The sequence below is a fragment of the Eupeodes corollae genome, chromosome 3 (genome assembly GCF_945859685.1).
Source record: "Eupeodes corollae chromosome 3, idEupCoro1.1, whole genome shotgun sequence".
Lineage (NCBI taxonomy): Eukaryota > Metazoa > Arthropoda > Insecta > Diptera > Syrphidae > Eupeodes > Eupeodes corollae.
Genome location: NC_079149.1, coordinates 476,101 through 500,480, shown reverse-complemented (window position 1 = coordinate 500,480; position 24,380 = coordinate 476,101). Strand labels below are relative to the sequence as shown.

General features: G+C 34.1%; 1 protein-coding gene across 1 annotated transcript in view; it reads left to right on the top strand.

Annotated features, from left to right (window-relative positions):
* The window catches only part of LOC129949169 (protein Wnt-5), a 109,159-nt gene that overhangs the window by 81,722 nt on the left and 3,057 nt on the right, over positions 1-24,380 (top strand). Inside the window, exons 4-7 of the mRNA XM_056060453.1 lie at positions 5,250-5,334; positions 10,343-10,523; positions 18,964-19,495; positions 19,782-20,054. Of these exons, the coding sequence (XP_055916428.1) occupies positions 5,250-5,334; positions 10,343-10,523; positions 18,964-19,495; positions 19,782-20,054 (1,071 nt within the window). The remainder of the gene's footprint in view (positions 1-5,249; positions 5,335-10,342; positions 10,524-18,963; positions 19,496-19,781; positions 20,055-24,380) is intronic.

Below are 24,380 nucleotides of genomic sequence, written 5' to 3'. Positions count from 1 at the left end.
AATAAGGTTACGTTGGTCAATATGGTTTTACTAACAATAACATTGCACATTTCCAATGAATTTTGGTGGCCATAAATTAAATCCGACTTAAAAATGAATGTGTCAAGTCAGGTTTACTTTTACTTACTTATCTAAATTTATATAGTAGCCTTATTTCAATAAAATCCTAGATGGTTTTCCAAATCTATAATTGTTTTCTGCAATATTCAGTTGAAATATTTATTTTATTTCATAATATCGAAAAAACTTCAACAGTTGTTAGATTTTGCCTATCTTACAATAATCTAAAAGAAACGCTAACCCATTTTTGCTAAAATTGATATCAACAGAAAAGAGCAATACTGTTTGAAAGTTAGTTTGGATATTGTAGCGAATTTGTTGTCTAAATAGTTCTATTGAAATACATAACGTAATATTAAAAAAGGGTATTTTAAAACTTGAGCAAATAGTAAAATTAAAGTTTGCATTTGAAATCAGCACGTATTTTGCAAAACTATTTGAGTATCAAATTCACGTTTGTCCCAAAACTTAACATATTCAAATAAGGACTCTAAACTAGAATTTCCAGAAAGTATGTAAGATACTTAAATACTTTAAATTGTAGGAAAAGATTTGTACTTTTCAAAATGATCATACAATTTATTTTTAGGAGATAGTTTGAGCTTTAACTTGGCCTTAGAAACGCCCTTTTCATTAATTTTAGCATTTTTAAAGAAGCATATTTTAAAACACTTTAGGTGATAGACAAATTAAATGGCGAGATTCGCTTTTAGAAAATCTGAATTGAAAAAGATGTTCATTTTGTTTTCTTAGTGTCTATTTTTTCTTGCAATTTATTTTTAAATCATTTGATTTAAAATAATTCATCATTAGGTTCTAAATTTTCAAGGCCTTTGGTTGATTATGCAAATCTCGAGTTCTTGAGCGTAGATCCATATTAATGATGAACCACTTCAACTTCTGCCAATAAAAACCAACATTTGACTTCGTGTTTATATAAAAATGAATTTTAAATAGAGTTTTCCAACGATATTTTCGATTCGAAGTTTAGATAAATTATTTTGTTTTTGTCCAAAGCAAATTTAGCAAAACCCGAATTCAAATATTTATTAAATCAACAATATCAAACAACAAAAGCACAATGCATACACCATTATAACGTTGATCAGCATAATGTTATGCTACCCCAATACCTTTCATCAAAATATGTTCTTAGTCATCATAATTGGAACTACCAATGCATACAATCTGCTGCTCTATGCAAAGTATATATATGTATACATCACACCTTTGAGCATTATTAGCACTTATTGATTTTGTCCTTAAATGAAAGTTAAATAGAAGAGACTCTATAATAAATGGGCAAAACGAAGGGACTTTGCTATACAACGATGCAACGTTTTTGAAGGCAAGCAAAGTCAAAAAGCTGCCTGACATCACTGACGAAAATAAACCCTTGGCTCTTGGCTTATGTCTGTATGTATATATGTAAAGTAAAATGAATGCTTGCATTGCATTAGAAGAGCCAATTTGTGTTGCAAATTGGCATTTTAATTTGATTTCGTTAGTGTCACCCCCTCTTTTGAAGGCAAACATAATATTACGTCTGGCAGAGATAAGAATGAAAAATAAAATTTAAAAAAAAAATATATATATAAGTTCATGTATGGACTTAGCACAAAAGGGTCTTGTGTATTATGTTCGTTAGGTAAGCTATATTCATAGCCTATTGTTTTTTTAATTTAAATGATAAGCTCTTTTTTTGTTTTGTTTGATTAAATAAATAAAGGACTTTGAAATTGTTTAAGGAAGTATCAAAATGGGTAAATAGATTGAATAGAAACTAATACTTCTTCAATTAGTTCAGTTTTGTTTGTCATTATTAAACGAATAAGCCAATTCTTTCTAAGGCGGCTTAAGATTAATTGATTTATCAATGCTTTTGTGGAAACATTTCTTAAATAAATCAGAGGCTATTTTTATAGCTTCGTAAGGAGCAGATAAGCCAAACTATTTTTTTTTTATATTAAAAGGCCTCAGTAACATCCTTTTTCTGCTGATGAATGACAATTTATGTGACTTATGTGCTGATTATCTATAATATTATAAAGAGGAAAGATTTTTATTTTTTTATAAACTCAAAAAGTACTGGACCGATTTTGATATTTCTTTTTTCATCAGAAAGCTACATTATCACTGAGCAACATTGGCTATATTAAGTACTAGATTACCATAGAAATCTTTAAAAATTCCTATTAAAATCAACCAAAGAGGTTAAAAAAAATTTGCCATATAATGTCTTACATCGCATACGCTGCGAAAATTATTGATGGGTCAAAATCATGGTGGTAATTTCACAGAAAATATACTTAAGTTAGGAGACGGAAAATATACTACTCCAATTCCAAACAGCAGAACTGTTGGATATTGAACTGGCTCAAACTGTTCACAGTCTAGAAATTCTATGGACACAATCTAAAAGGAACAAATTTCCTTTGACTCTGTTTGAGAGCGATATTGTCACCCAGAAACGACTCAGTAAATGAGATAAACAAAATTATCATTTAAAAAGTACCAAGTGATTTTAAATGTTACAAATCTGTTGACACCGTGCGCAACATCGAAGATACATAAACTAAATTTGAAAAAAGGTACACCTGTTATGCTTTTAAGAAATTTGAGCCCTCCCAATATGTGTAATGGTACAAGACTATTGATCAAAGAATGAAGAGATGATGCGATTGTAGCCACTATCATTACGGGTCCAGCTGCCGGTCAGCTCGCACATGTTCCGCGGATCCCGATGATACCAACTGATTTGCTCATATCTTTTAAAAGGTTTCAGTTCCCTTTAAAAATACCCTTTGCCCTAACAATAAATAAATCCCAGGGCAAACTATTTTCATAGCTGCTATCGACTTAAGAAAATATTGCTTTTCCCACGGGCAATTGTATGTAGCATTTTCTCGAGTAGTATCTCCTGAAAATCAATACGTTTTGGTGTACGCACTAAGTGTACAAGGAGGCTTTAAGATAAGCATACAATTTTGTTTCTAATTTAGTGATTCATGGTCGTCTTAATTATCGTACTTATAACTTAAATATCTGTTCCTATTTATGTCTACCCGTGCGAAGCCGGGACGGGCCGCTAGAACTTTATGTACTTGAATGTGGTATGTATGTTTGGGTTGAGTATGTGACACCTCATTTTTTTTTAATATTCGAGATGATAGTCATATTTTTGTCCGTATCTCTGATTTATTTATTTAAAATTTATTTGAAGGCGATATCTCTACTGGTTTTTGAGATATGGACGACGAAAAAAGCTTTCGTACACACGCACACACAGACATCTCTCTAAAAATCTTTTATTTAGAATCTATAGGGACCTTAAAGCGTCAAGAATTGCCAACATTTTCAATTCGGCAAATCGGAACTTCCTATGACATTTTTCATTTAAATGAATGACGAAAAAGAATTACACTGACAAAGTATTTTTCTAAAACTTTGTTTTTTTAAACATGCATCCTTATTTTGTTTTTATTCATTTTACCTTAACTTATGTGTCACGGCATCATCATAAATATCATATGACATGAGACTTCTCTGTCCTTCCTTTTAAATTCGAAAACTTTCATTTCTAAACCGACAAAAAAAACTGTTTTTTCAACTCTTCGTCCTGAGAGAGGATCTTTTTATGAAAAATTTTAGACCACAATGTACAGCCACATGTGCAACAGTTATCCTTATTTTATTATCCAGTATTTTTAGAACAAAGACATGAGGAACACATGAAATAATATACTCTTAGACCAGGTACTTCAAAAAGGTATGCCATCATATGAATGCATGTCATTCAAAAATACCGACTTGAACTGCCGTTTGTGTACTCAACCTTTTCATCTTTTATGCACGTGTAATTCCTTTGTGAGCAATTTTGCATAAAATGACGATTTGTATTAAAACCACAGACAAGCACATTGTGAAAGGAAACTAGGTACATAATGCTCCAAAAAGGACATCAGGGATAGAAGAGGATATGCTCGTACATAACTGTGTGGTAACACATCAACAGTGCCACTTGCAGTCTTTCCAGCACAAATGTCAATCTTCTGCAGTCGGAACTAAACTGACCAACATTGAAAAGGACAAAAAACACACTTTTGAGGTCTTCCCTTACACCAACAACAACAAAAAAACAAAAGCCATACAAACCTTAGTGCGGGTAGTCCAGGGTGCACAGTGCACAATTGTTAACTCCTTTGGCAAATACCATGGATCGGATGTTCCACCTTCAACCCTTATACATAGCAATTTCCAAGTTTTTTTTGTAGAGCCTGCCGAGGCAAAGTACAGGAAACGAACGCCTCCTACTGTTTTTTGTTGCATTGAAAAATGTGTTTGCAATGGATGTTGCACCGCACGATTACAATCGCAATATTATTATTTGTCAGGGGATGATTTGGATTTCTATTCAGCTACACAAGACTACCCCTTTGCATTATTGCAGCAAGCTATTCAATTGGAAAATTTAAATTTGAATTCAAATTAGTCGCCGATATGCAATTACAATTGCCAATAAAGGATATACTGCTACTGCTGCTGTTGCTGCTTATGCTTTTGATGCTGAGTCCTGGTCCTGGTTCTGGCTGCTGTTACTGCTCGGGGTTTTTGCTAACTTTTGAATATTTTTTCGGGCGTAAATCCCTTGCCTAATGCGCGGTGTGTGCTCGACATTTTTTTTTTTAATTTGATTGTTTGGGGAACAGAAAAACGCTCTCTTCTGCCGCCGCCGCTGCTGCTGTTGGCCGCCATTTGCTATTACTGATGAAGGGCAAAAAGTTTTGAAGTTCAATGTTTCCATACCATTGTTCAATTTGTAGCAAAAGTAGATATGCAATATGCAAAGCGTGCTCGCTGTTGAATTGGAATTTTATGCGTCTGTTTCTTTTTTATGGATTTTTGTTTAATCCAACTGGATTTGATGATGTGATTGGGTGAATAAGTGGTTAAACATGTACCTGGATTAAATTTCAAAAACTTTTAATAAAGCTTTACAACTGGTGAAGAAAATAAAAAAAAAGAATTGGAATTCGTTAATTAGTTTATTCCGGTTTTTGTGTACTTTGGTTCAATCGAGTGCTGTACCTTTTTTTCTGAAAGCATTTAATTAGAATTTATTTGAAGCAATGTTTTTACGCACTCGAAAATATTTTATTAAAAAGAAAATTTTTTGGTTCTATTTTCAGGAATGCCAACATCAGTTCAAAAACCGCCGCTGGAATTGCAGTACAACAGAGGACAACACTGTTTTTGGGCCAATGTCAAGTTTGGGTAAGATTTTAATTTAAAAAGATTTTAACATCCTTAAATTAGGTATGATTTAAAAATTGGATTTACTTCCACAAGGACTAAAGGGTGAAACAAGATGGATGCAAGAATATGATTACAAAACAGTTTGTTTGATAATTTAAGAACACAATGATTTCATTGCTTTACTTCGTTTGATTTATTTATAATCGAAGAAATAAGATTGGAACGAATTAGAAATTAAGTATTTGAAAAAAGCATTAAGATTTGTTATATTGCGGTCAACATTAAATTTTACACGGTTTATAATTCCACATTGCCGTCAAGATCAGAACTTAAAGAGCTTATCATACGCTGCAGGCTGCCATTAGTAGTACACAAATATGAAAAGCTGATTACAGTTTTCTAAGTTATTTATTTACGGTTTCTAAAAATGGGTTAGTTTTTCTGGTTTAAACAATTTTATTGTTTTAAAGAAATAATTAAATAAGTGTATATGTAAATATTAAGTTAATTGATAATAATGATAATCAAACAAACTTACTGAGATACGAATGTTAATTAAATTTTGAAATAATATACGACGCACGTGACAAAGTTTATCTTATAGTCTCCTCATAAAAACTTCATTGCGCGCTAATTACGTTCTGATATTCCTCAAAAATTGTTATATTTATTTTCGTCATCCTTTATCTATGTTGCTAATCCCCAGATCTACTTTTTACTGAAGAACCTTCTATCTATTTAATTATTCAAAATATTATTATGTGTAAAATAAACGAACAAAACAACTAAAGGTATGGAACACGGCAAACGGTACTCACCGTAGTTTTGTATATAAACATGAATATTCCTACAGGACCAAATATTAACATCCTCTTCCCTTCGCTAACTATACATCCTTATACCTAATGTTATACGATCCCGAATACCATAACGTCGCATATTTCAAAGTCATCCGGATTCGTTTTGTCTGGCTGGCAGAGAGTTTAAATTAAATTTCTGGAAAGGGCACCCCAGCCCGTCGCAATTCGCCGCCCTTTCAGTTTTACAAAAGTCCTTTCGCCCCTAACCGAAAAGGAAATGTAATAAATGTGCACTAATTTACCAATTTGTTGCGGTTAACAGTTATGATGACTATTCTCTATCTCTTGGGTCTTGCAAAAGAGCCCATAACTTTTTGTTTCAAATTGAGGCTTGTACAATGTACAATACAACTTCAGGGGAGGGTCGTTAGGATGTATCATCATCCCATACCTACCACAAAGGGTGGATTTTTACTCAAAACGTTTATTTTATTATGGCAGAGTCGTAAAAGAAGGCAAGTGAAAAATCTCGGCGTGTTGCACGCATCTACCACTTCGACCTTTTGTTCAAAACAATGTTTAGGAATTTGTTTTGTTGGGAGCTCAGATGTATTGTTAACATTTTTGAATGTGATATTTTGATTTTGCATGGTAGTTATTTGGATTTAAGATCCTTTCAGTGATGTTTTTAAACTGAAAAGAATGCCAAAATTGGAGAAATTCTAGGCACTTGAGAAACGAATTTGAATTGACAAAGTTTCTGGAATTGTGTTTGAAGATGATGTTTTAAATATGTAACTCGTTTCGTATTATTTCATCACAGATTATTTTATCACAGATGCTATGTAATTACATATTTTAATGTTTCAAGACCCCAACCCTTATTTATGAGTTGATTTATGTAATATTCAATATTGCACAATCAATGCCAATCTTTAAAAGTTAAAGCCCACGACTTTCATTCATCCAAAAACAAAGCCAATACACAAATCCTTAAACACATATTCATAAATATCCTTAAATCCATACACTATTAGAAGAAAATCATTAAATCAAGATTTGTGCCCGCATTCCAAAGGCAAGGACCGCCCTTGTTTAGAGGGCTTACGATACGATCCGTACAAAACTCAAACAATAATTACCATTACCATGTGAGCAACGTATATAGCAAGAAACCGTTTAGGGGGTTTCCTCTGTTACCCCAAGCCTCGTAACAAAAATTTTGAATATTCAATTTGAAGCGCGGTCAAAATCAAATACCATTCTCAGATTCAGTAGGGGAGGGCTATACGCCATTCAAACGTTGCGCCCGATTCAAATATTAGTTCAGTTCAAACCGCTGCCGCACCCTGTGGGAAATGACGATAATGGATTTGCTTCTATTTTCAAAAAAATAAAAACGAAAAAAGGACAAAACTCGGAGACTGATTTGGACTCAGAGATCGTAATCAATACCCGAACTGAGTTCAGGCATTCAGCTTTCAATAATACAAAAAAAAGACGAAAACAAAGTCCATTGAATGGTTAAGTGAATCCTGGAGGTGCTCTTTTGCTGTGGCATCAGAGTGGCTGCCTGCCAACAACGGTGCAGATGTTGTTCCCAAGGGATGAATCCATGCGGTGACGGTGAGGCACAGTTACTAAAGACTATACGTAGCCCTACTGTATGTAGATGAAAGTATGTATATGTGCGTTTGATCTGATTCGGATTTGGATTTGGAATTTTCCGTGTATTTTCATTTTGAAGTGGATTTTGTGATTTTTGTGTTTTGCAGGTCGACTCTTCGTGCATAGCACTTTCAATACTTCGCAGTTTTCGAATACGAGTTTTGTTCTGTAGATTGTTCGACTACGAGTATCTATTTCTCTCTGGCTGACACGAGAAAAGTGTTTGCTGGCGAATGTGGGTAAATTCGACGATTGATTGCAGCAGAAAAACAATCCTGAATATTGGTCTGGTCTGGTCTGGTCTGCTAGACGAGCTGACTGACTGAAGTGGAAGCTGGCTGGAAAGTGGTTTGATGAAGAGGGGAATATTCGAATAGATTATCAGATCAGATGAATGTGTGTGCATAAAGGGAAAAGTGATATGATTACTTCGACTCGGCATTGATGGATTACTTCTGATGAGAGCATCAGGAATACTCAAGGAAACAAAATTGATTTTGATGACATACGGGTTGTTCGGGTATTGTTTGTGGATTTTCTTGCTGATGGGGTGCGCTGTATTATGACTTCTATCTTGTTCTGTGAATAGCAATATGCAAACAGATTAAGAAACTAATGAAGATTTGAACATCTCGAACTTCCCTCATCTTGCTTTGATTATATTAAAGGTTGAGACTTATGTTGAGTCGATTCAATTAAAAAGGTCTAAAGGAGCAAAGCAACGTATTGACTCCGTTACACAATTTGGTCCATGTTTTGAAGTCCTGATTTAAAAACACAACATCATCTAATCTTTTTGATAAAAACTATGCTCACCAAGAGTTTGGCAAAGAGTCATTTAAAAGAAGTTTATACGAGTTATACACATACCAAAACGTAACTGCATTTAAAAATGTAAATACTGAGAAATGAGAGAATACATAAGAATGCAAAAACTTCAAATGAGCGCATCACTTTGAATGTCATGTTTAAATTGTTGAAGCGGAAGTAATCCTCTTATGGTTATTGGAGAAAAGGATAACAACCATTATACTGAGTTGGTTATTCTCTAACCCAAAACTAAGACCATAACCCAGAATCCAGAACCCATCAAAACATCCATTCCATCCAACCCCATTTTTGTATACTCTCACTTCTTCACTCAACACTCACAAAAATTGAATGAATGAAAACTCTCCTTGGGGGTATCTCCTATACGAGATCGAGATACATATACCTATAGGCCAGTTGATGCGGTATGGTGCGGTCGGTGGTGGGGTGGTTAAAGAAAAAAATAGGGAAACTTTTTGCCATCGAAACTGCTGCTCCTTTTCTGGGGAGTCGGAGTAGCGGAAGGATGTTAATAAAAATATCCTTGAGCAACAGTCGTGTTGTTGGGTCTTTGCTTGGCTTGGCTTGCGTTGCCTTAGCTTAATGCTGTGTGGTGTGCGCTGCGCTTGATGATGCCATGGTTACCTTATGGAGCACACTCCAATTCAATTGTATGTTGAGGGCCAGATTGGTGCTGGTGCTGGTGGTGGCCCAATGTCCCACTTCATCGTTTATTTAAGGTCGAAAGGATTTATACAACAGATCACAAACATAAAATATAAAAGAACAACAAGAACAAAAACAAAAACAAAAAAGAAAGTACCTATTAAATGTGTACTTCTGGAAGCAGATGACTGTGAACGGAATTACTTGTGTACAATTAAAAGGAGGAGGGGTCTTCCTGATTTTATCGTAGCGTACTTTTTAATTGAATTTAACGTTGCTAATGAACTGGAATAATGGTGATGTTATTTGTGTAACCTGAAGCTTAGTATTAGTGCTTTGTTTAAGAAACAATAAGACTTGGAATATAATAATAGTTAATTAATTAATTAACTTCGTATTATATGATGACTTTTTAAATAAATTAACACGAAACAGATGGCGGTGGAAAGCTGAGAAAATATAGGTCCATAGATCTTGTTAAGAAATGTAAAGAAAGTTTAAATGTAAACTCTTTTTTGTATGTACTTTTAATAAAAATTGAATTTTCAAAAACTAGTTTTAAGTTTTTCGCTGATGACATTTAAAAAAGAGGAGCAACATCATTTTTGCCTTGAGACATTTTAGCTGCAAAAATATAATCTATCGTGTGGGTTTAATACTTCTCCAGATTTTAAAATCAGTGAATACAAATCCTTTATGAATTCATATTTGTTTATTGCAAAATAAGAGTTTTTTTAAATTACCTGTTAAATTCAACAAATTTTATTGTTTCATATGCAATGACAAATATTCAGAATTACCCATTTTGACACTAATAATTTGCATGCAACTTTATATTTTTTTAATTTACCAAATTATTAAGAACAACATATTTTTTTTACTTTTTAAACAATAAATAAAGGATAAGTTATGATATTTAAGAGATTTGTTAAAATGCATAATATTTTAATGATAAACACAAGTCTTGGAATTCAATTTAATATTCTTTATTCTATGCAAAGAACAAAAACTCCCCAAAATCCAAAAAAATAACGGTATATGTATTAACTACAACTAATTTAAACTCTTTCTCTACTTTCTAGGATCTCCCGAAATGGCATTCATTCACGCATTGGCTTCAGCAACTGTTACCAGCTTCATAGCGCGCGCTTGCCGCGATGGACAGCTGGCATCGTGTGGCTGCTCACGTGGTTCCCGCCCCAGGCAATTGCACGACGACTGGGCGTGGGGTGGATGCGGCGATGACTTGGAATATGCTTACAAGTAAGTAAATCAAAGTTTGAGTGCAAGTGTGAGTGTGAGTGCGAGCAGAATATAAAAGCCCTTCACAATGAGCACACGTTCAGTAACACCATACCATTGCGCTTAACGTAATCAATTTATCGCCTGGAATATGGAAAACGAGACTGCCGCCATATGGCCTTACAGCCTTCCGGGGTTTCGCCATCAAACCAAACCGTGCCACTCCCAAATCCCAAAAGGGATCTTTGCACCTTTCTAGAAAATCTGATGATTGGGTGGGGCGACAAGCCGACAAGCCATCGCCAACCCCGTCAACCCATAGAACGGGGTGTTCTTGTGTGTGTTTGGACTTACGTATTTCAGCTTCTCGAGACGGCTGACCTAATCCATTATGTAAATTGTACAAAATAACATGTACGGCTATAGCTGGGTGCGAATCCTTGCCCCCACTATTATGTGTATATAAGTAAATGTACTTCCTACTATCAAGTCAACGAGCACAAACAAACAACATTGACCTAAGCAATTTTCGCTTGCGTCCTGTAATACACTTTATTTGATTTTACCCCAAAGGTTATAATGGAGGGTTGTTATGTGTAATTACAGCAGCCTTTTATTTTATTTTGTGATGTTGTTTTGTTTGTTTCTTCCACTGAATAAGTTGATGGGGGGCTCTGGCTGCAACAACAACGGAAACAAACAAACAAACAAACGACAGGATAACAGACAGAAGAGAGGATGCCAAATAAAAATATTTCCTTGGCAAAGTGTTGCCACATCAGTAAGTTATTGTTTTGATTAAAAATATTTTTCGTTTTACTTCACGTATGAGATAATCAAGCGTGAAATCGTTATTGAAGGTACAAAATAATAAACAATTGTAAAAGATAAGTTGGGACTCCACCTCAGCTTATCGTCAGTTTAATAAATAAAATAAATTCGGTGGCGCAACATTCCATGGAGAACCAGACCCAAGTGACTTACAACTCTTAACCAATCCTGTGTGCGTGTAATGTTGTCAGAAAGTAAAGTAAAGTAAAGTAGTACCCGCAGCGGTATGGTAAGTGCGTTGAACTGTCATGCAAGTGGTCCTGGGTTCAATCCCTGCCTGTGCCGCCTTAATTAAAAAAAATTCGCGGCTACTGCCTCTTGGGACGAATTGACAAATCCTTCAAGAGTAATTCTTGTCATGAAAAGTTCTTATCGTCAGTTACCACCTTAAATTTGTCACAATTTAATTGTTACTAAATGTTTCACAAACGCCACGTTGACCTCCATGAATGGGTTTTACTTACTCTGAATTATCCTTTTGGAAACAATAAGAGACAATGGGTCATATGGTAAAAGATGAGAAAGTTCTCAGAGTTAGAGCTGACGAGCTTGAACTCGCATGTGAGATCGATCGAGCAGACTCGGACTCAGTTTCATATGCAAAAAAACGAGTTCACTCTCTATACAGTTCTGACTCAGTGATATGAGAATGATCTCAAAGCTCTTTGTATGCACTTGCATTAGTTAAAACTGTGCGGTCAGTTGAGCCAAGAAGGAAAAATGCATTCTGAAAGGGAAAATGAAAGTGTAATTATAAAGAATAATGCTGAATCTTAGTGAATTTGTAGTAAATGAAACTAATTAAAGTTTTAATGGTAAAGTCGCAGTTTCCAGTTTTAAAGGCAATAAAAAGAGATGCTATTCTTAAAATCATAGAAGCATTTAAAAACAAATTTGGCGAGACATAAGTGAAAAAAAAACATACTAAAAAAGTTGCAAATATTAAGTCCTGCTTAAAAAGCATAATAGATTTAAAAAAAATAAGAAACAAAATTCTTAAGGACTTTGAAAAAGAATGGCTTATTTTGATGCTTGTACATTTTTCATCCGCGTTGCACGTAGCCTACGGTTAACGTATTTCTCGTGGTGATAGAGTGGATTCCTTATACGCACCTGTTTGCAATCCAGAGCACCAATCGCGTAAAGAAACTCATACTTACTGCTCCATAACCTTTACACTTCTTCTATTTCTTCAGAAGTGTGTGGAAATATGATCCAATCAGTTGCACGGCTTGCAATTTTTGTTGCGACTTGCTATACCACCCTAGATATCGTTGATTGATTGACACCAATGTCTTCACCAACACCACTTTGAAATCCAGGATCTTCTACGTACGGCAGAAAAATCCTCATTTTTTCTTGATGAGTGAAAGCACCACCACGTGTTTCAAGGGTTGGGTCAAAAAACTCATCTGTCAATTATTGCATACATGTTTCACAAAATCTATACAATTTTCGAAAACCTTCACCAATTTAACATCGTCTATTTTATAAACACGATTTGTATCAAAATTATTCAGAAACTCGCGATTTTGATAGTTGTTTATCAACTGAGTAAGAGAAACCCCTTCCCAACAATTTGTGAGATCGATCTCATGCAATCAAGCGTTTGCTCATCTTTTTGCATATCAAAACTAGAACTTTCTCACATAGAGCTTTCATCGAGAGATAGATCTGAACACTTTGAGTTCGAACTCACAGCTTGAGATCGATCTCGGCATTTGTAATTCGTTTGCATACCACTCTAAGAAGGTTCTCAGAAAAGTGAGTAAAGAGCTTCAACTCATCTTTTTGCATATAAACATTAACAAAAAGGTTGGCAGACGAATGTAAATGATTTGATTTTTAGAGAGAAAACAAAACTTTTCCAAAGCTTACAAGAATATTTACAAGTTCGTTGTGAAGTACATGTTTAAATTTAAAAATACGGCAACACTTTTTTATGACGACAACAGAGGATGCTCGTATTTACATAATGAGATTGTTCACTTCTGTGGTCGTGTGGTTGTTACAATTTTCCACTTTTTTTAAGTTACGTCCTTTTGCTTTGTTTTTGTGTCGGTGCGGTGGTTTTGCGGGGTGGCTCGGCGTACTCCAAAATTGAAAGTGATACGATGATGGGAAATAATACTGTATAAGTATAAGTAGTGAGGAGGGGGAGTATCAGGCCACAACTCCATTGTCCGTTGTCAAGTGCAAAATTATTCAAGCCCGAAAATATGCAATCGTTTACAAGCACTTCCAATCTATATACGGAGTTATTGTTTCAGAAATTTAAATAATTCGACTTAACTCCTCTGGCGAAATTCGTTATTCGTATATGGATAGGTATGTGTACCTATGCGTGTTTGTGTTTATATTTGAGGGAAAAAATAATCCTTGTTATTATCCGAGGGGTGAATAAATTATTATTCCGCGTGGTTAAGTTTAAGTGAGCAAAAAAGGACACATCCATCATATTCGGTCGAAAATATCCATCAGCCAATGGATTTAAATCATAACTTTTAACTATATTTGAGTGCTCAGACTCAAAGTTTGGTCTAGTCTTCATCACCTTCCACCACTCGACCGAAGATGAAAAATAAAAATATATATCTATTGCGTAGAAAGGGGCAATAAACAAGAAAGGAAAAAAACATAAAATATAATTTTACGGTCTACAAGTCCTATAGTTTGTGATTTATATTCGGGCTGTCAGTAAAATGGATTCACTCTATAGTAATTGATTAGTCTTCATCTGTGTAATGTAATGTATGCTACAATAGGTATAGGTACTTTTGTGGATGAAGACTTGTTGAATGTTGGATGTGTAATGTCGGGCACGACCCAAGAACATTTTGCTGGAAGCGATTGACATTTTGCCTGTCGTCTATTGAGAAACGCATGCATCATTGGTTCATTGAAATGTGACCAATTTAATTGAAATGCTACTTCTCTCAAGGAATCGTAATGAGTCGCCTTGACGTCAGATTGACGTTGTGTTAGATTTGTGTAATTTGTAAGTGACAGTGGCATTCTGTTAGAATTTAATTGGTCAAGCATTCAATTTCATAGTCGTGAGATAAATAATATGAGTCAATTCCACACATGTCCAATGTTGTACATAGGTGCCTACATTTATTTATGAAGGTAAATTTATTTTTTTAACGTTATTTATAAACAGAAATGCGTTTTGAATTCTATTTTTACAATAAGGAACAATTAGTTTCTCTTGAATTATGCCAAGAAAAAGTAGGGACAATATTGGTTCTTTTTTAAAGTCAACTTAGAGAAAAATTGATACAAATTTTTATCTTTTTTTAATTTAGTTTATAAAGCAAAGAGATATTTATAATTTTTTTGAGCAAATTTTTTTAAATACAAAATTAAAGTGTTTATTTTCTAATCAGTAATTGAAGCTTTAGTCTATTTTTAAGTATGGTATTTTGGCAAGTGTAGTGCCCGTGGCATGATGGTAAGACTGTTATGCTAGAAGTCTCGGTTTTAATAACTCCCTGCGCCACCTAAATTATTTGTTTTCAAGTGTACTGCCTCTTGCGAGGAATTTACAAATCCTCCAAAAGTAATTCTTGTCATAAAAAGCCGTTCAAATTCGGCATATAATTGTCTATCCCTCAAATGATTGAGAGTTGTAATACACTAGGCCCTAGTTCTATACGGACTGTTTCGCTACCTTATTCATTTTATTTTTGGAATGTTTAAACTTAAAATGGTCTATTAGACTTTTGTAAGAAAAATACCAAATGTTAACAACAATGTTTTTTTTTTCGTTCTCATCATTCTCATTCATTTTTACCAATTTTTAGAAGTATTTTCATTTGCAATACAATTTTGAGTAAGACACAATATTTTCGAAGTCAAAACGTTATTGGTCTTGAACACTCAAGATGTTCGAGTCGGAAAATAATATTGACAATTTATAGTTTTATTTATTTTTAGGTTTTATGTTCTTGCAAAAAATTGCCAAATTGATTTCTGCTAAAAACTGTAGAAGTCAAAAATGTTATTCATTCTTCCATACAATAATGATGCAGGTGAAATCATTTCTTATTGATAAAACGCTCGAGCCTTAATGCTTCGAAAACTCAATGCTGTCTCCTGCCTTTAAAGCGTAACCCACCCCCGATGCCACTAACCATGAGCGGCACGTTCATCTAGTAAACTAATCAACTTTCAGAACTCGGTATATATATTACAGATCACCTCTTATCTAATGATCACATATTCGATATTGTCAAAAATGCTGCTAGGTGGTTAGGATTTCTCCGACGGTGCAAAAAATTGGTCACCCCTTCTGATCTGGCTGTAATTAACAAAGCGTTCGTTTGTCCAAAACTTGAATATGACTCGCATATTTGGGCAGGTTTCCCTAGCACAAGTTTAAGTATTTTGGACGGGATCCAAAAAAGAGCATTGAAAATGATAGGCAATAGAACTATAACCGAAACAATTACGTCACTTGAACACCGCCGCAATGGTTCATGCCTTTCGTTGTTCTACCGATATTTTTATAAAAAGTATTCTGTCGAATTAGCCGCCCTCAAACAATTTAGCTGTAATACTCGTACTTCTAGGAATGCTCAATTTCGGACTTATTGTCAAGTATAGAGATTCTTCTTTTTAACCGCACATCGAGAACGTGGAATGATTTACCAAGCTCTGTTTTTCCTTATCATTTTGATATTCAAAACTTTAAGACTAATGTGCATCGGTAATCTTTAATTTGTCCATATTTTCCTTAAGTTCGCACTGTGTTTAAACTTTAAACATGTTAAGGGTATTAATAAATCCTTGAGTGCCCGTTTGTTATAAAAAAAAGCTGACAAATATTTGTATAGGTTTTTGATTTATGTACGTAAAACAATTAGTTTTTTAGGTTTATGCTAATTTAATTGAAATCGATAGCAATATTGCATTGTGAGAAATTTCTTCTGTAGTAAAATTAAACAATAATAACTCCACAAATTTATCTTTAAAAACTATTATTTTCAAAAAATTTAAAAATATTATTTCTTCTCACAACTCTCCAAGGAAATAACTTGTTTTTGAAAAATAATGTGGACATAAAGTAAACCAATTTTTATATCATCAAACCTATAACATACCTATATGAAAAGAGCTTAAAATAACAACAAACATCACAACAATTTCAAATAATCAAAAAAAGAGAAGCAATTTGCTAAAACTACACTATCTGAGAACAAAATTTCTACCTACATTATCCAAAAATGTCTCCTTAATTCTCATATATAAGGCTAACTTTTCAATGTCCTTAGAAGAAGAAGGAACAGCATCCATACTGAATGTTCTTTTCGCCTGGTAAAGAAAACATTTAGAAATAAAAATACCATTCTTTTTGAGAGTTCTTATAACAAAAAAGAGTCAAAAACAGAAAATAACGAGTAGGACTTTCCTTATCCAAGAGCCACCAACAACCAGAGTACCTATACCAAGCTGTCCTTATGAAAAGGATAATTCTCCTCTCTTTAATTCTATACACAAATGAGAAAGTGAAATTTTTCTACTCATGCTCATTGCTCAATGCTACATAGTGAAATAATTCCTAACGTCATTTCCAACAAAAATGCAACACCTGTTTTCATGTATGGAAAACACACCAAGTAAGGACTATCATCCTTGTAGGTAGTACACATTTTTACGAGAGTCCTGTTTATAGAATATATGGTAGATATATCTGCTCCTGTAAGTCTAGACAAGTTGCACTATAAAACACTGCACATGCACAATAATTCATCTCTATACAATTTGTACAGAAGCGCGTATGAAGTACACGTTATCAGGAGCTCAAGCAAATAGTAAGGATATCTTTCACGAGTCCTTCGTTTTAGGAATATAACAGTCGACGAACACACAGAACAGAGAGAATTATGTCCAGGCTCTCTGTATTCCTGTTGAATGAATTTGAATCGTGTTGAATTTTATCTTCGTTTTATGAGAGAATCAAGGATAAAGCTTTTTCTCTTTCTAACTTTCGTTTGGAAGTATTTCTGGAACATTTTAAGTACCTAGGGGTTTTGAGTGAAAACGTAACTTATAGTTACATAATATTATGTGAATAGGACAGCTGAGAAAAAAACCGCCTTTGTTATGTTGGCAGCATGAATGAGCTGGGATGGCAGGAATTTATGATGGTACAACTTTAGTTGGATAGGTCCTGTTTCTAAGAATGGCTCTGTTGTAAAAAAATCTCTGGTATTTCTATCCCTGCTGCAAAATCTTTGATCCTGTTAACTAAACATTCGAAAGAGGAAAAGGAATTATTTGGCGCAAAGGTTGGTTAGCGTGTATTTTGTTTACCCTGTGTATATGTATATATTTATAGGGCTGTATACATTAGAAAAAGGAAAGGATCTCAATAGAGTATAAGGCCATATGTTATTCTAACTTTAGATGTTGTTTTTTTATGAATTGATTGAGCGTATATTCTCTTTTGCCCAGAGTCAAAGCTCAGAGGTTGTTGTACCTTTTTATGCAAATTTAAGAACACGCAATCTCTTTTATACTTTATATGAACAGTACATGTTAATCTATGTGTATATGAGGAAAGACTATTTCCTTGGGAAATATTTTTGTTTTGAAAGTTATTTTGTATATTTTATTAGTATATGACTGGTTATATATAGCAGCGATTGTTTGTATACTGTCAAAACTACTTAAGTTTTTGAAATATAAGAGTAAACGTTGGTGAGGGTAAAATTCAGAAAACTTAAGTTAATGTTTAGATTTACCTACTGATACTTCTTCTTTGTTGACTTTATACAAGGAGTAAGGTTATAGGTACCCAAGTATAGTTATGTTCTTATGTAAAAATTGAGAAAAGAAAATACTATGAATTTCAAAACTTAACTTGACTATAAAACTTTAGAAAATATGTACAAATTATAAAGCTTCAATATATTCAAGTATTAAAAAATATCAATAAAAGTTTTAAATTGTAGGACAGTGTAAATATTTGTATTTAAATTAGCAAACTACGACATCATAGTTTTATTTATACTTTTTAATGATTTAAATGAAACAGACATGAAGCATGATTTTATTTGTTAACATAATAGAAAGCAAAAATAACCTTTAAAAGCTAATAAATTTCTTTTGAAACATAATTTAGCGAAAACATGTTTTACATGGGTATTCCTTTGTACCTAATATAGAGCCAGATATCTTATAAAAACACTCTTAACAATTTATTACTCTTTTCCCTTATCATCAAAAAGTCTATAAAATAGGTACCTAAAGTCGTATCCTTAATATACCCCTGAGGGTGCCCATTCCTTTCCATCCCGCTCCACAACATAGATATTACCTGTATGTAAGGTACGAGAGGAATCTAATGTGGGTGTCGGTATTTTATCATCGGGAAAATTGTTACAAAACACCCTTCAATCCACGTTGTAACTATTTTTATATGGCAATTTCTGATTAATATCATGACGAACAGACGATAAATTGTTCTCAAAGAATTTTCAGCTCCACATAGGAAAAAGTATACGAGTATAATATTTTCCACCATCTCCAGCACCACCGTTTGAGTAATGCATGATAAAACCTTTATATATTTTTAATAAAGCATACTTTCATTATGTCCTTATCCTTGTTTCCTGCCATATAGGTTCTCTCAAGATTTCATCGACATCAGAGAAAAAGAACGTAAACGTGGCACCCGCGGTCTGGCATCAGGACCTCGGGTGAAGAATGATGAAAAATCCCAGGACAAATCACTGCCGCCGCCCCCATTACAGCCCTACCCTTCTCACCTGTCGGATAGAAAAAATATCACAGCAACAGATGCTGTTTCTGGTGCTGGTAGAGCAGCCCCCTTGTCATCGTCATCGTTATCGTCGTCGGCGGCAGCAGAGCAACAAAACGGTACAACGTCAACAACACTACGTACCTCACAAGATGGGCATGCCAATATAACTGTCAATGTCGATAGTGATAGTAAAAATGGCAGCAGCAGTAGTTCCTTTACAGGATCTTCGTCTTACAGTTCGTCAGTCAACAAGGACAACACGGAGCGGGAAGAAGACAGCACGGAAATGGGCAGCCGTTTCAAGCCAGAAGATTTATTGGAATTGCAAGAAAGGATAACAAAGGAGATTCTCAATTCGAAATTACAGGAGAAGGAAATGCTCGAATTACAGGTAAGGGCGACAACTTTTTTATTAGCACGAACCATCACATCACATTAGAACCCAGGTGGAGCAGGCAATTCCAGTAAGTAGGAATTACTCCATCAGGCACAGCTACCTATACTGTGATGATGGTGTTCTTGTTTGCTCTGTGCACTTCGTCACTCACAGTCAAAGGCACAGGAGACTCGATTTTTAAATTAAAAAGTTGTATCCTCTGTAACTTTTTTTATTCATATTATGAGTGTGCAACTTTTGCCGCACATCCTAATTATTTTGCCCTTTGTCCATTGAACAGGAAAAAATCAACCGGGAGATATTAAATTCTAAGGTTTTCAATTTGGATCACTACGCCGCATCCATGTACGGTGGTGGAGGTGGAGGCGGCAGTGGCAGCGGTGGCAAGAAGAAGAAAAACCAGCGAGCTGTTAACAGCATGGGAAACGTTGGAAACAACATGATGGGTGTACTTGGGAATGGAGGCGGTGCTGGCCCTGGTCGATTAAAAAATATGATGTCAATGAAAGCACGAAGTTTAATGAATCTGCACAATAACGAAGCTGGCCGAAGAGTGAGTTTATTTTTTGAGCTTTATGAATACATACATATATAAAATTTAATATTTTGATTCACAAAGATTTATCGCTAAATGATAGCGAATTGATAAATTATTTTTGCATGATATTGGTAAAAGTAGAACTTCAATGAGCACTGATGCAATATATTTTACGTAAACGATGAACAAATTATATTTAAAACAGTTTCATTAAGACGTAAATAATAATTGTTTTTAAAGTAGATTGCGTTAAGCTTTTCAGCAGTTTTTCAAGAAACATTATCTTAGTTTTTAACGAGCATTTAATAATTTGTTCATACAAACTTGTTTAGAAGAATTGAAAATAAAAGCGGGCAAAGGATGTAACCCTATAGCACTATAGCATACATTTTGCATTAAATAAGAAGTCGAAGAAACGTGAAAGTGATAGAATAGAAAACTGAAATAATATTTTCAGTTAAGGAATGTATAAAGCTCAAATGTGTTCCTTACTTAAGGAAACCAAGTTATTTAAAATTGTTGGTAAGAGTACTTTCAGTTGGATGGGGACAACAAATATCAATGGAATCATTTTTAAAATAATATAAGTATGCAGTATTGTTTATCTGACAGCAATACTCTTAGGTACCCTTTCTGCAATTTTTACCAATAAGAAACATCTCGCAAATCATTTTGTTCAAACTCTAAAAATAAAAAAAAAAACAGTGAAACATCAAGGCATCAAGACAATCACCCTGCAAAATTTCGCAAAACTTTGCCAAAACACGTCCATATCGTCGATACCTTCAAATATTGCACCGCAAAACTAAAAACCCGATAAAAGCTGTCGCCAAATTGCTGCTCCTGTTTGTGCAGTATAATGTAGATTGTCTGTCTCATAGTTATGTACCTACATATGTATAGGTGTATCCTGTAACCTTTTTTATTTAAGGAATATTGAAAATTTGTGGTAAGTTGTGTTTTGTTTTGTTTCGGAGTCGTGTTATCCGGAAAACTCAATCAGTTGGCCCAATCGCACCATGCCAATCGAATAATTTTATTGTTAGCTTTTTTTCTTCTTATGGCTCTTCCTGCTGGGGAATAACCTCGTGCAGTCGACAACAAACGAAAACGATAAAGGACTCAAAGGACAGCGACTCGTCGTCGTTCCAATTTGTGACATATCTCTTACTTTGGCTTCAAAAATAAACTGAAAAGAAATGCAATGCAAAAGGGAAACCTCCTCTTGTTGCCATTTAGTTTGCAGAAAAGAAATAGGAAACATTAAAGATGAAAATGACTGGGGTTACGACCAAGACCAACAACCGCATCTAATATGCCAAAACCCGCTGGTGAACGACGGCGTGGTGACGACGATGGTTACGGAGACCGGAACGCTGCTGGAAGGAAGTTTTTACGTGAATGGAAACAGATTGTACTCACAGTCAGAGTCACCGTCACCGCCACCGTCTCACCGCCACCATAACTGACTTGTTTCTCATATTTTACGTGATTCCAAAGAGCTTTGCACAAATAGTAAAAATAAGCTTACGATGATGTTTTCTCAAGAAAAACATAAACATCGTCGTCGATTTCGCCTTAATATGAGTCTTGTTTTTGGTGTTGTTGTTGTTTTTGGTTGACTCTTCTAAGTTTCTGAATGTTTTGACAGGAAGGACAAGTTTTAGGTGTTTTATACATACATATAGAAAATTTGATGTGTCGCTTAAAATTATGGCATGGTGTTTTCTGGTAATGTCCTGCGCTCAATATCCCTCGCCCCATACCCATCGCGTCTCTGCCAATAAGTACCTATAAACCTTCAGAATTTATGACGGTTTTTGTCAGTGGCAGGAGGCATTCCCATACAATATTGTAAAAAGCCAGAATTCTCTTTTCAATTTACACTCTAAAACGTTTTCGTTTTCGTCCTTCAAGCTTCAACATCATCAACAAAAACGAAAAGAATCGCAGGAGCAGCTAACGGTAGATGTTATAAAGTTAAACAAATCGTGTCTCATTTATCGTTGAATTTTATCCCCCATTTATTGCTGTCATAAGCTGTTGTTTTGTGTGTTTTTAATTTTTGGTTTTTGTTGGCGTTTTTGGTTTTTCGGTTTTTTGGTTTTACTATGGTGGTCGATGAACGAAGCTCCTGATGTTTTTGTTAAAAAGTTTTCCATTAAAAGTTCTCATCAAAGAAGAAGTTAGGACAACAACGAGCGACGATTTCAAAGTGTTTATACAAATAATAACCTCAAGCGGTTTAAGCTGTCACAATAATGAATTCAAGGAATTAATCTTGGCTTCTTTGAGGTGAAAATTTTAAGGCTTTGCAGATTAAAAATATGTATGAAGATAGATATGTTACATTTTCATATAAAGTAATGCTAAAGCAATGGTTAGTGGATGGAATATAAAAGCGTTTCTTGTATTTTTTGGCAACAAGGAAAATATACATTTAAAAAAGAAACTTTCTGGATCCTTCTTTAGAAGTTAAAATACACTCTTGGCACTATTAATACTTTGTGAAAAATATTCTTTAAAAAAAGTGCTATTCCCTTTCTTCTAATAAAATAAATATTTTTTAAAACATTTTCTTGTTTTCGATTTCCGCCTTAATAATATCGATGTTAACCTCATTTATAATCAGGTTAGGAAAGTGGTTAAGTTAACCATTCTAAAGCAATGTTCTTTTTGTCCTGCAACTAAGACCGAAAATAATATTTATCGCGAACTCATTAGCTTAAGAGTCTCTTCCACTCCCTCCAGCTAAAATTACCACCAACTAATGATCCAACTGCAAAACCTGTTGACTATTTCTACCACCTCCTCCGACTAACCAAAGACCCATTGATTAACTGATATGCCAGCTTGTTGCGTTGTATGGTCAGATATTATTGCAATTACTACACAAGCCTTCGGGAGCTTGTGTGTTTTCGACTCCTAATTGCTTCAGCTTTGTGATCCGGCCTTGTCTGCTGAACTAAGTGAGACCAGGCCACCACACCACGCACCACCATGGGTTTGGGTATACTCTCTGTTCTTATAGCTATACAAATATATCGAATAAAAGATTTATGAGATTTTGCTGTGGCGATTGCATAGACATAAATGTAAATTTGTAATTTTATCTCAATTTTATCACGTTTCCTTTGGCAGTTAAACAGTCTGCCAGGTAAAAAAAAATAATTTGAATATTTTAATTAAAATAAATAAAAATAATAAAGAATTTTATCAATATCGTCATGCGATATTAAACAGATTTAAATGACTGCCGGCCGAAAAAGTAATAATTTATTGCCTTATGGATTTCATGGTATCGTATGTATGCTTATGCGAATATTAACTGCAAGTTTTTGGTTGACAACCGTGTAAATCGAAAATTGCTTAATATATTTAAATTTACTTGATAATTAACTTTTAAAAAAATATTTTTTATCAATAAAAAAAGTTAAAAAGGAAAAATATTAAAGATAGAAATAAATCGCGGCTGATTTACATACTTTTGGCTCAGATCACAAAATAATATTTGTTTTATTTTTACATAGCTACATGCTCCATAGCTTATAATTTATTAAAAAGCAGGTGCAAAAGTTAAAATATTTTTACTGGTTTTAAATCGATAAACTTTTTTCACTTTAATAATGATTATTTTCGAAAATGCTTCAAAATTATAGAACTTGTTGAAGAATTGCATTTAGTTATGTTGGGTAAAAGCTAAACTTTAATTGAGTTTAGGCGAAAATGGTTAAGAAATAATAAGCCAATTGGTAAGAGTTTTGAAGACTTTAAAAATGTGTTGAAGAACCAGAATTATAATAAATAATCTAAAATCTTTAATAGTGTTTTATACATCAAGTTTTAAAAGAATTAATTTCATAGCTTGTTGACATATCAATTGATAGCTAAAACTTGCAAAAAGGATAAATATTTTAGATTTATTTGATCAGTTTTAGACATAGTCAAAATGCTTCTAATCACCTCATTTTATTTAACCGATAGAAGGACAATTTTCTCCAATTTGTACAAAGCTTAAGACATTTTCTATGATCAACCGTTCGGATACAAATATCGGGGAAGCTTCCGAAAACACTGTTAATGTACTTTGAAAATGAAAACCTCACCCGATACATGCCGGCTTAAGTAATTATAGGGGCAACTTCGCAAATAGTTTCATGAAAAAAATGTGAAACGGGTGTTCGCAATTGTTTTCTAATTTTTTATTCGACAGCAAAGCACTGCGGTAAAATTTTCGATTCGGTTAGCAAGAAAACAAGATAATTTCTTAAATAATCATTTAGTCAAATATTTCAATTTGAACAGAAACGGATCGGTCCAATATGACATTTATCAGAGAAT